This window comes from Blastomyces gilchristii, assembly GCF_000003855.2.
Source record: "Blastomyces gilchristii SLH14081 genomic scaffold supercont1.2, whole genome shotgun sequence".
Lineage (NCBI taxonomy): Eukaryota > Fungi > Ascomycota > Eurotiomycetes > Onygenales > Ajellomycetaceae > Blastomyces > Blastomyces gilchristii.
In genome coordinates this window covers 2,808,807-2,819,822 of record NW_003101681.1, presented here as the reverse complement: position 1 = coordinate 2,819,822, position 11,016 = coordinate 2,808,807, and the positions used below count along the sequence as shown (strand labels likewise).

Below are 11,016 nucleotides of genomic sequence, written 5' to 3'. Positions count from 1 at the left end.
TCCTCGCCCCCGAACAGGAAATGACATGACATCGGCGACAGGAATGTTACTTCTACCCGGATTCTTTTCTTGTCTTCCTCGTCCTCATCCTCTTCTTCTCCTTTAAATTGCAGTTCATCCCCCAGAAGTCATCTCCACCCAACATCTCACTTGTTGTATCCGCCCTTTTAACAAGTAATATCCAATACCGTCAAAATGGTCAAGGCCGGTAAGCTTGTTTATTTCTTAGAACTCCTATCCCGGCCTTTGCCCCGCCATCCCATCTGATGATCTACTGAGGATGCCTCAAGAGTGTGCGGGATCAACCTACCAACCAGCCTTGCGCACTTTCACCCAAGGTCCTCGGGTTCTTGAAATGCCCAATGGGAGAACCTACAGTAGATTGATTGGAATCTTGTCCGGCTGTGGAGTGACCATCCGTAGCCATGAGCACATTTCCAAGCTCTACCCTGCTCCCGTGATGGCTCTACACTCAACCTTCATAAACAACCTTTAGATACATTCGTGACAACAACTGAGCTAACCCCTACCACTCCCCGGTCTTTTCCTGCAGTCGCTATTCTCCGTGGTGACTCCAATGTCAAGGGTACCGTCACCTTCGAGCAGGCTTCTGAGTCATCCAACACCGTCATTTCATACACTATTACCGGCAATGACCCAAATGCCGAGCGTGGCTTCCACATCCACCAGTTCGGAGACAATACCAATGGCTGCACCTCTGCCGGCCCCCACTGTATGTCCTTTACCCCACCAATTAATTGACATCTAAAAATATCCCATTATCCACATATATACCCACGTTCATAGAGTAACCTCCTGTTCCATCACAACAGTCAACCCCTTCGGCAAAACTCACGGTTCCCCCACCGATACCGAGCGCCACGTCGGAGACCTAGGCAACATCACCACTGACGCAGAAGGCAATGCCATTGGAAGATTCGAGGACCCACTAGTCAAGCTCATCGGTGAGCAGAGCGTTCTCGGAGTAAGCCCACCCCCCCCTTCCCCCTTCCCCCTTCCCCCTTCCCCCTTCCCCCTTCCCCCTTGACTTCGTTTTTCTATTTTCTAGAGATTTTGGTGATTACTAACTAGGGAACTCTTTGAATGAAACAGCGTACCGTCGTCATCCATGCTGGCACTGATGACCTTGGACAGGGTGGCAATGAAGAGTCCAAGAAGACCGGCAATGCTGGTCCCCGCCCCGCGTGCGGTATGTATTGCCCATATTTCGGGTCCTCGTTTGGGGCATGATGCCGTTGTATTTACTAACGTATCTTTCCTTTATTCACAGGTGTTATTGGCATCACTGCATAAATGAATCCTAGGTCAACCCCGCAGAAAATGAAAAGTGGTATTAAAAAATTAATGGGCTAGTGTTTCCGGAATGTAGAAAAAACAAATATTATACCACACCACATATTTACTTTGTGAAGGAGAAACGAGTATTATATATTTCTTAAGCAAGGAGAAAAGCCAAGAGGGTCGACCTACTTGAATTGTCAATACTGAGTTCCCAAGTAATTCAGTCTCTCAGCTGTATAGTAAAATATCAATTGAATGGCTACAATACTCGTACTTTTCACGTAGAGTAGTGTGCTCGGCTGGTGAGACACCTCAGGTAGAAAAACAGCTTCATGTCAATCTCCAAACCCATTTCAAATTGCTTCGAGAAACCTTGTACCCAGGATTCCTTCAGAGAAAATTATCACACGCGGCTTCACCCTCCCGGTTTCCTGAAAAGGAGGGGAGGGGGTGGAAGTGCAGGATATGTGATTTATACCGTCATGAGGAACGCGGTAGAGCTGGTGGATTTGATGCGTGATGATTGTACGTACGAGCACGGAGTACATGTACACATAGGTGGAATATAATCGTATGTCCTGCACGTACGTAAGGGTGGTACACTGCGCTTATATTTGTTCGGGATCTGCAGAGCGGCCTGTCTATGCCGACTTATGTGGGAGGTGGGAGAGAAATATGGGGGGAACTGTGTTGTCTGCTCTTGAGGTGGTTGATAGTGTGGGCTGCCCTCGACGAGAATTTGAGGGTAGTTGGTTGACGTTCTATAGACTCAAGTGGTGGCTGGGGCCGCTCTAGTTGCACATCCATATACCGCATATGGGGAAGATGAAAAGGTAAATTGAAAGAGAGAGGAAAGTGTTAGGTATGCATATCCAAGTTAGCTGTCGAAAGTCATGGGGTTGGTGGAGGTGAAACCTGTAAGCTCCTTTTTGGCGGCATGGATAGACTACATAGTTCACACGTTTAACAATCGTGTCCCATCCAACACGCTCTTGAGGGCACATCCAACGCTTAAGTAAATTAAGACATTCCTTTCGCCATCCTGGCCAAGGAGAAGACCTTAAGGCATCTGTGCACGAAGGCCAAGGTCTGGGAAGCTTGCAACGGAGGTATTTAGTGAAATGATTCAGCTCGCCATCTGTTGGTTCAGAAAACATGTTAAAGAAAAAAACAAAGCTTTGAGAAAGATCGGGTTGTAATTCCGGTGACAAAAGGCTGCATGGTTTTGATGAAAAACGTCACGATTCCCCAAGAATAAGCCACTCCATTCTTTCATTGGCCATATTGAGGAACTGCTATACTGATGCCGTGCGTGCACTGGCCTGAAATAGCAGCAAAGGGGGGAACGGAGCTAATATTGCCGTCGTATTCTGTGGATTATGTACTGTACATGCAGCGAGTGGATGCCAGTACCCAGCACCATCCCCCTTGGTAATTCAACACGCGGTGTGCGGCGTCAAGGATTGCAATACATACCACCTGAACTAAAGAGGATAAACCAACTTCTTGCTCCTCTGACGCAAGTATAGGGGAAAACTTGGCAACCTCGACGACTAAATACACCCAGGCGTGCCTGGCTTTGGTTCATTATACTCATATGCAAGTGAAGCTTATGATGAGTTCTTGCAGGATGTTAAATACAGGCCAAGTGTTGACAGATATTGTGTGGTAAGATCGACGTGGCTGAAATGTGATCGCTTAAACAGAACGGTTGGGATGCATCAACTGACAATAACTCATTCTTCATCCCGGTAACACAGAGTCGAAGCAAAATGGTACTTGAGGTATAACCGGTTGATACGTCGCAACGGCCGTTAACAACACCTGGATGGTCAGATATTCATTGATCAACGAGGATATACTCCGTAGTTATGTCTATCGCTCTCGAAGGATTTTGGAGGGATTGAAGCCGATGGCGAGCGCCTTTTTACATCGTTTAGATCCCTCGCCTTTATGCTGGGCACGGTATTTCGAGTGTCGTTAAAGTGTCCGGCCCTGGAGCCTCAAACATCTTATATCATTCCCCACAGGGAAGCTTAAAAAGAAAGCAGTAAACTTCGGCAGAGAGCAAGGCGTAGGAATTTAAACTGTAAAGCATTGGGACTCCAGAGTCTGTAGACTATCAATAGACCCGTGGAACTCATGTCAGACAGGAGCAGAATAATATTCTCACTGGCCAGAGCTAGCTGGATTTGCTCCCGCCAACAGCACTACCCCCTACCGCCATTCCATTCGGGAGCAGTGGGACAATGTAAAATGACTTAGAGGTTTGATAATCTTTCATCTGAACGTGAACAGGTGCCTGAAGCGTTCGCAACAACAGGGTCTGTTGGGAAGAAGCAGAACGATGACAAACCGATCCAAACCAATCCCATGGAGACAGATGTTGGATAGCCGACATGGTTAACTAGTTATTCCGTAAACTAGCTGCAGATGTGTTAGTCATTCCCTTGCATAAAACAGTGGCCAGCTTCAAGCACTTGTGCCGTATTTACCTGGCCTAGTTGCATCCCGTCTACCGAGACATGAGCCCATAACTTAAGCCCATTCAAAGGAGTCCAGCTACAGACATACATAGGGATGACTGCTTGAGAGACAATCCGTTGCGGATTATTGATCTGGCGGCTTGGAGATCAGCGCTGCTTCAAGATTCGCCACGCAACCTTTTTTTTTTTAAAGGCTTATAGAATTGGAGTCCCGAGCACATTGGCGCAGCGTTGGCCTGATGGTTGTTCTCCAGCTGCGTCTGGAGGCCCAATTTCCTTCCAACGTCTGAATCCTGGTCATTTCTCCTAGTCGATAACCAACCACGGTGGTCGTTGAAGTCGTTGTTAGGTCATGCCTCAACGACCGAGATGGAGCCCTCCAACTTCTACCACCCAGTGTACGCGCCGTTCATGCCAGGGGAGGATTCGGTCCCGTCGACCTTGATGCAGCAAAGCAGCAGCAATGAGAACCTTAAGTGGGAGCAAGGAGCTCGTTCGCAGCCGCCAGGTCAGCATGTACAGCCGCCGCCGCCCCCAACTTCATCATCACCACCCTCTGGGTCCCAGCCTGTTCAGTCCAGTATAATACAGAGACCTTGGCCAGAAATTCAGCTCAATCCTCACCTCCAGCTACAAGAGAGCCAAGAAACGGAGCCGGACCCAGCAGTGGCAAAGTTGGGCTCGGTTCTCACTCTGGCCTGTTTAAATTGCCGGGCAAAGAAAATTAAGGTCTGCTGCAAAGACCATATAAATTTTGAATATTGGGCGGCATATTCCCGATGGCTATTGGGAGTTGACATGAACAAAGCTTGCTAACATGATTTTCCTACATAGTGCCAACCAGAAAATGGCGGCTGCAAGAAATGCAAACGGCTGGGGATACCATGTCCGGGACCTGAGATGGATGAACGCAAAAGGTTTGCTCACACGGTTATGACATGCCTTTATTTGTGGACAAACAACTAACATTTGACCTCTAGACCATCTTCCAAGCGGTATATCCGGGAGCTACACGGTCGAATTGAAGAGCTCGAGAAGTCTCTTCGTGAAAGTGAACTCCGTCGCCGCATACAAGCACGCGAGATCATGACTCTATATGAGCTCAATCAATTTCCCAGTTATCATCCATCGCCACTCATTCAGTCGTACCCGGAGAATGTCATTGCTTATCTCTGCGATGGTAGATATCATATGGATGGTCGCCTAAAATATGGCGGTCCAACCTCAAGTTTGCATCTGACACTAAAAGAACAGGAAGCTGGTGAGCCCTGGTCAGCACTTGGGGCCTAGGGAGCGAGGGCGATATGGCCGCAGGCAAAACGAACTTCTATAGCAAAACTTTGCTCTACTGCATCATGGCATGCGCAGCGAGAATCTCACCTCGGTCAGAAATACGTGCCTTGGTTCTTCCGCCAGATAAGGCCTACAGAGGCAAGCAGCCGCCACCTATAAACGATTACCAGTGCTTGTTTGCTGAAGCTTCAAGATTACTGGAAGCGGAAAGAAAACAACCGGGGATAACGACTATACAATCGTTACTTTTACTATCGGTTATATACTGTGCATTTTCCAATGATATGACGAGCTTGGCACTGACAAACACAGCTTGTCGCCTTGCGATTGAGATGGGTCTCCATCATGACTGTTCAAACGAGAATATACCACAAATGGACATAGAAGCGCGCCAGATTACTTTCTGGGGTTGTTTTGTTTTTGGTAGGTATGCGGCGAGCCTGCAATCTGCGGTTTTTCGGGTCATACTGAAATGCGTGGCATCGTACATCTAGACTTTGGGGGTTGTATCTTGGGCGCTCGTTTTTTTTGACGCTCGACGAAAACGTGACCGTCCCTCGACCGTCGGGGGAGAATGCTTCTTTACCATTGCACTCTCTCCTAGCTGGCTCCTGGGCCTCTCTTCTAGAGCTAGTGGGGCTAATATGTGAGCACTTGTATGACAACCCAGCTACATTATAGTTAAATCTTTGTTCAAAGTAACTTTTAACTAATCTGGCAATAGAAATAGAAATCAACGTGCGATGGTGGAGACCAATAGTTTAGATGAACGACTTCACCAGTGGTACGTCCGTTTGGACCCCCAGCTATATTATAGAAAAGACGGACCTCCTTCGATAGGAGTCATGCAGTATGCAAACCCTAATGTCACCCAAATTGAAAGCAACAATATTTAGCTAACATTTTTTCAACCGTGATTCCTAGTATGCAGTATTGTGCCGCTATCATTATCTTATATCGCCCTCCAGCTGGCGTTGGGAAAGTTGACACGCGAAAGCTAGAGACTGCAGACAAATTTCGAAATATCTGCGTGCAGCATGCCATCAAAATCGCGAACTACCTGACGGACTATCGGGTCTACCATAGTAATGCAACCACCCTAAGTGGGATAGCCCTACACATTATTGAGATGGCTTGCACCATTCTCATCTCAGACATTGCAGAAAGGGTAAAAACTACAGACGTCACCAGCGAATACACTTATCTTGCCATCTGCGTGCAGACCCTCCTGGAGCTAGAACAAACATATCTAGTCGCTCAGAAGGTTCGCAAAATACTCAAGAAAATAATCAACTTATGTAACCTTGACTCGCGCCGACTTAAACAAATAGTGGCATATATGGATGCTCAGTTTGACCCTTCCCCTACTTTTTCTACGGAAACAAGATCCAACCCTTCGTCACGAATATCATTTAGACGAATTTGCCGCTCACAGGGGCAGTACTGATATACGGACCCAAGGAGAACAGTATCCATCCACGGAGGCTTATAATCCCTCCTCTCAAAACTTGCGTGTTCTAAACCCTCCTGTCTCCGCTCTACCATCATACTATCAGTTTATATAGCAAGATATTTTTTATACATACGGACTCCTGTTTGACGATACTCATCACTTTGAACAATGACAAGTCCTTGCGGCAGAGACAAAAAATAACTTCTGTGCTTCAGGCCCGGGATGCAGTTGAGCAGCACATAGCTAGCCCAACCCTCGGTTCGAGATTTTTTTGCTAGCTGTGGATATCATTTCGATACAACTCGTCCAAGCTAAAAACTCTCAAGCGGATTATGCACCCTCTTCCCCCATGCGCCGGGAATAATTTAAATGTACCTATTTGGAAATAGGCATTATTCCATTACTGGCTCCTAGCTACGCGAAGTGGAAGCTACGGTTTTTGGGGTATGTCCGTTTCGCGCAGAAGTAGTGCACTCAGACGATGTTGGTTGGGGGGATATATGGGCGGTGTACTCCGTACATATGAAAAGCATTGTGGTGGTGCATGATGGTGTGTTCTGGCGCATATACTTTGGGTCAATTTTACGGATAGCCTCTGGTTTGCATTAATATCCTTCTTGGGCACTTTTTCTTCCAAAAATATTCTTGACAGCTTTTGGATATAGGCACACTTTACTGCTCTCAATTATGTTCATATGAAATCCCCCGGGGCGAGGCCGCAAGAACAAGGTGGAAAGTTCTGTCCGTCCATTCATAGGACCCCTATTTGCACCATAAAATCACACCCCATTATGGATATCAAATAATACCACGTTGGTGCAGACTTCCCTTTCTTCAAATCAGATCAGTGTATTATCAGCATATACAGGATGGCAAATATTCAAACCCGCAGACGAAGAATGGCTGTTGGACCGAGCGACCCCCATTGTCTCCTACAGGATGCAGTCATGTAAATGTAACTGCAACGCAACCCTCGCCGTATCCATGAGCAAAGGATTATTGACCCATCTATTCTCAGCAGCTCCAGGGGCCGGAATTTACAGCGCATCATCATACCAAAATGATTTAAGCAAGAGCCTCCAAACTTACTGCAGATATGCTACGTATCAAAGCGCAACGAGGAACGAGATCCGGGGAGAACTGGTCTACTGCTATCCACGGCACATCCTAGATCCCGCCTTCGACAGAGGCCCTTTCTTTGAGTCCTTAACAGCGAAGGAAAAGACAACAGCAGATGATTCCCACGAACATTTTGCAGTCCTTTTGTCGCAAATAAATTCTTTGAGAAATTTCATCTTGTTCGCGTCTACCGGATGCGTTCACATCATTGACTAACCCGGGCATCCATATTGTCCCTTTGCCTGCCTGAGTATTTATTCTTTTTCGTCCAAAGTCTCCCGAGAAATGAGAAAACGCATGAAATATGTGGCTAGCAAACCCTGCAGGTCTAAATATTTAAAACAAAACCTGTGTGGCCCGTGAATACGGAGCATAGTTACTCAAAATACCCCAGCTGAACATGCTCAAAAAACCCTTAAGACTCTCCGTCAACCCGCCCCGTCGACTTTTGAAAAACGTTGGATATCAACTGTAATCATATCCAAGGTGGGAAGAACACCATGACTGACCCCTTACTATTACAAAACACCAATCACAAACTAACTTTATTCTCTCAGATGAATCTCAGCTTGAAACTTCTTGTTCTTCTTATTCCGATCGCAATCGCAACCGAGAAAAGCTTTCCACCTTTTATTCCTGGGGCTCGATGGAGCAGAGGCCCTCGCGAAGTATGGCATTTTCTCTCACCAATGGTTCTTTCTCTCCAGATAAGGAGGATAGCTTATGGTCTGATTCACAACAACCTCAGGATATGCCCACCAATACGGGTGGTGGAGACGCCGTACCACCGCGCCAAACCATTTATGCGGATGTTTAACATTTGGGGAATGGAGAATGAGGGTTGAACATCGTCTAGGAAGTGTGAGGTGGTTTTACTATTAAAGGGTCATGAGCTGAGCATATAATAGACATTTTGGGCGCCGGCAACTCCCAATTGGACAGATATGCTCGCAATCTTCCATGTACAGTAACTAGTTATACGGAGTACTCGTGCCGCTGCTTACTCACTCACCTCTAGTGAGTGTGCCACACGCCATGAGCAGATAAAGAAATAGAATACTTATCTGACTGTGAGGTGAGATTGGCAGGCAGATTACACATTAAAAAGAAAGCATATTGACAGGCAGACAGATTACATGTTAAAAAGAAGCAGATTGGAGGGCATATTTCATGTGTGTTGAATGGCAGTGAAGACAACCTTGGAATGGAATAATCAAGAACTGAATATTCAGTATAAATTACAGTGTGAATTTCTGCCAAGATTTGTGGCACTATCTAGCTGTCTTTTTGCCGGCGTAATTCTTTTGATAGCGCCCTCCGTATAGGCTGCCATATTTAACTTTTTGGCCCCTCCTTTAGCGTAGTTACTACTCTGGTGGAAGGCCTGATAGTAATTAGTAACTAATACTTACCATCTAGGATATCCATGCTGGATGGGATGGCTGCCAGCTGAGGGGTCGTGAAGTATATTAATGTTCGCAATTCATGCATCTTCTCTGGAGGGTATCAGCCGTGCTCATATGATTATACGTGTGCAGTAACATATTCGCCAATACACAAACCCTGATACGAAATAGCACATACATTCGTGAGCATGCCTACTCCAACCATTCAAGTCTTGTGCAAACAGGACTTCACCCAGCAGCACATCGTCTCCATCCCTGATACAGAGCCGCTCCCGCCACTATCCCCATCCTCAGTGCGTGTCAAGACATACATATTTTCTCTCACAGCAAACAACGTATCCTACGCAAAAGCGGGGCATCTTTTTGGTTGGTGGGACGTCCACCCTCTACCTCCCTCGATTCCCGAGCAATTCAAAGACGCGGAGAAATACGGCCGCATCTCAGCGTGGGGATACGGGGTCGTGAAAGAGAGCAACCGCGACGATCTCCCGATCGGAAGCCTCGTGTACGGCTATCTACCCATCGGAACGCTGCCCGTCGATCTGGAACTATCACCGTCCACCACCGTACCTGGCAAATTTCATGAATCTAGCCCTGCCAGGGTGAAGCAGTTCCCCGTATACAACGAGTACCTAACTCTATCGCCAAGTCAAGCCTCCCTCCTGTCGGATGAGCGCCGGGGTTGGGACGCCCTGCTGAGGATTCCTTTCTCGGTATCGCATAGGCTCAACCGCTATGTTTTTGCGTGGGACGAGGCCAATCTAGCTCCACCATCGACCTTGGAGCTCGGTCCCACTCCCCGTCCGCCATGGACAATGGAACATGCGGACATGAAAGATGCCGTTGTTATTCTGCTCGCTGCGTCTGGGAAGAATGCAACGACGTTCGCTCACCAGTTGAAGTCTGCGCGGCCCGCGGGATCGCGGCCGCGGAAAGTTATAGCTGTCACGAGCCAGGCGTCCAAGGCATTCGTGGAAGTCACTGGGTTCTATGACTTAGTCTGCTTGTATGGCGATATTATACCTGGGCGCGTCCCTGATGCCATCACCGGTACCCTGGATAAAGACACTAAAGTGATTGTGTGTGACTTTGGGGGCCGGGGCTCATGCTTCACAGATTTGGTCACCGCATTGAAACCACTGGCTAAAACCGTCCTCCCTATCGGTATCGGGTCAGAGCCAAAGGTAACTACGAAGGAAGAGGTACTTGAGAGGATATCACGCAGTATGGCTATTGGAATGGTTCAAGTCAACGCGTCGGACGTTTTTGCGGAGGCGGCGAAGAAGGTAGGTAAGAAGGAATTTGAAGACGAATTCTCAAAATGCTGGGGCGAATTTCTTGATGCTGGAGGGGTTCCTGGATTGAAGATGGAGGTTGGAGAAGGAATGGATGCTGTAGGCAAAGGGTGGGACAAGATATGTTCTGGTGAACTCGAGCCTGAAACTGGCTTGGTGTTCAAGGTCTAGTGGGAGTTTTCATAAACGGATATGTAGGAGATAGTACCAAGGTCCTGTTCCATGTAGTTATTAAGGTACCTATTTCCTTCTGTGTAAGCTGGGGGAGGGAAATCCGATAGTAGAATGACCTTTGGTTATGGAAATGTCGCATCACTCTAGCAATATGACTCTCATTTCAAAATCTTCAACCTTTGGTATTTAACATTGTTAGGCACCATAGCATGAGGAGGTTCAGATGCCTAGAGCCTTACCGACCTTTACAGGCACAGAGACACGATTGCATGAATATTGTTGAATCGAGGCCGGTCAATTAATTAGCAGTATAAATATTTCAACGACAGAAATCAATCTCATAGCACCCTGCACCCAACCCATAAATGGCTTACCACCGCAGAGTTCGAAGCTTACCTATTTTCTCGCAGAAACCCTTCTTGATTGCTGACTCTAACTGGCCTAAAGAGTGTCCGCTGGCTTGCTATACGCTATACTACTGGGTCTGG

At 47.2% G+C, this 11,016-nt stretch overlaps 3 protein-coding genes across 3 annotated transcripts; all 3 read left to right on the top strand.

Moving 5' to 3' along the window:
• Positions 1 to 34: 34 nt before the first annotated feature.
• Positions 35 to 2,551, top strand: BDBG_01238 (superoxide dismutase). Its single transcript, XM_002628284.2, has 5 exons — positions 35 to 208; positions 554 to 733; positions 834 to 985; positions 1,114 to 1,210; positions 1,292 to 2,551. The coding sequence occupies exons 1-5, from the start codon at positions 196 to 198 to the stop codon at positions 1,312 to 1,314; spliced, it is 465 nt and encodes a 154-aa protein (XP_002628330.1). The 5' UTR covers positions 35 to 195; the 3' UTR covers positions 1,315 to 2,551.
• Positions 2,552 to 4,157: 1,606 nt separating this feature from the next.
• On the top strand, positions 4,158 to 6,528 carry BDBG_01237 (uncharacterized protein; the record flags this gene model as incomplete). The annotated part of the gene is made up of 7 exons (XM_002628283.1): positions 4,158 to 4,517; positions 4,623 to 4,705; positions 4,769 to 5,049; positions 5,178 to 5,508; positions 5,576 to 5,737; positions 5,806 to 5,931; positions 6,006 to 6,528. 7 exons carry the CDS (start codon positions 4,158 to 4,160, stop codon positions 6,526 to 6,528), a joined length of 1,866 nt encoding a protein of 621 aa, XP_002628329.1.
• Positions 6,529 to 8,857: 2,329 nt separating this feature from the next.
• BDBG_01236 (uncharacterized protein) lies at positions 8,858 to 10,949 on the top strand. The gene has a single exon (XM_002628282.2). The coding sequence runs from the start codon at positions 9,248 to 9,250 to the stop codon at positions 10,523 to 10,525; it is 1,278 nt and encodes a 425-aa protein (XP_002628328.1). The 5' UTR covers positions 8,858 to 9,247; the 3' UTR covers positions 10,526 to 10,949.
• The last annotated feature ends 67 nt before the right edge of the window (positions 10,950 to 11,016 follow it).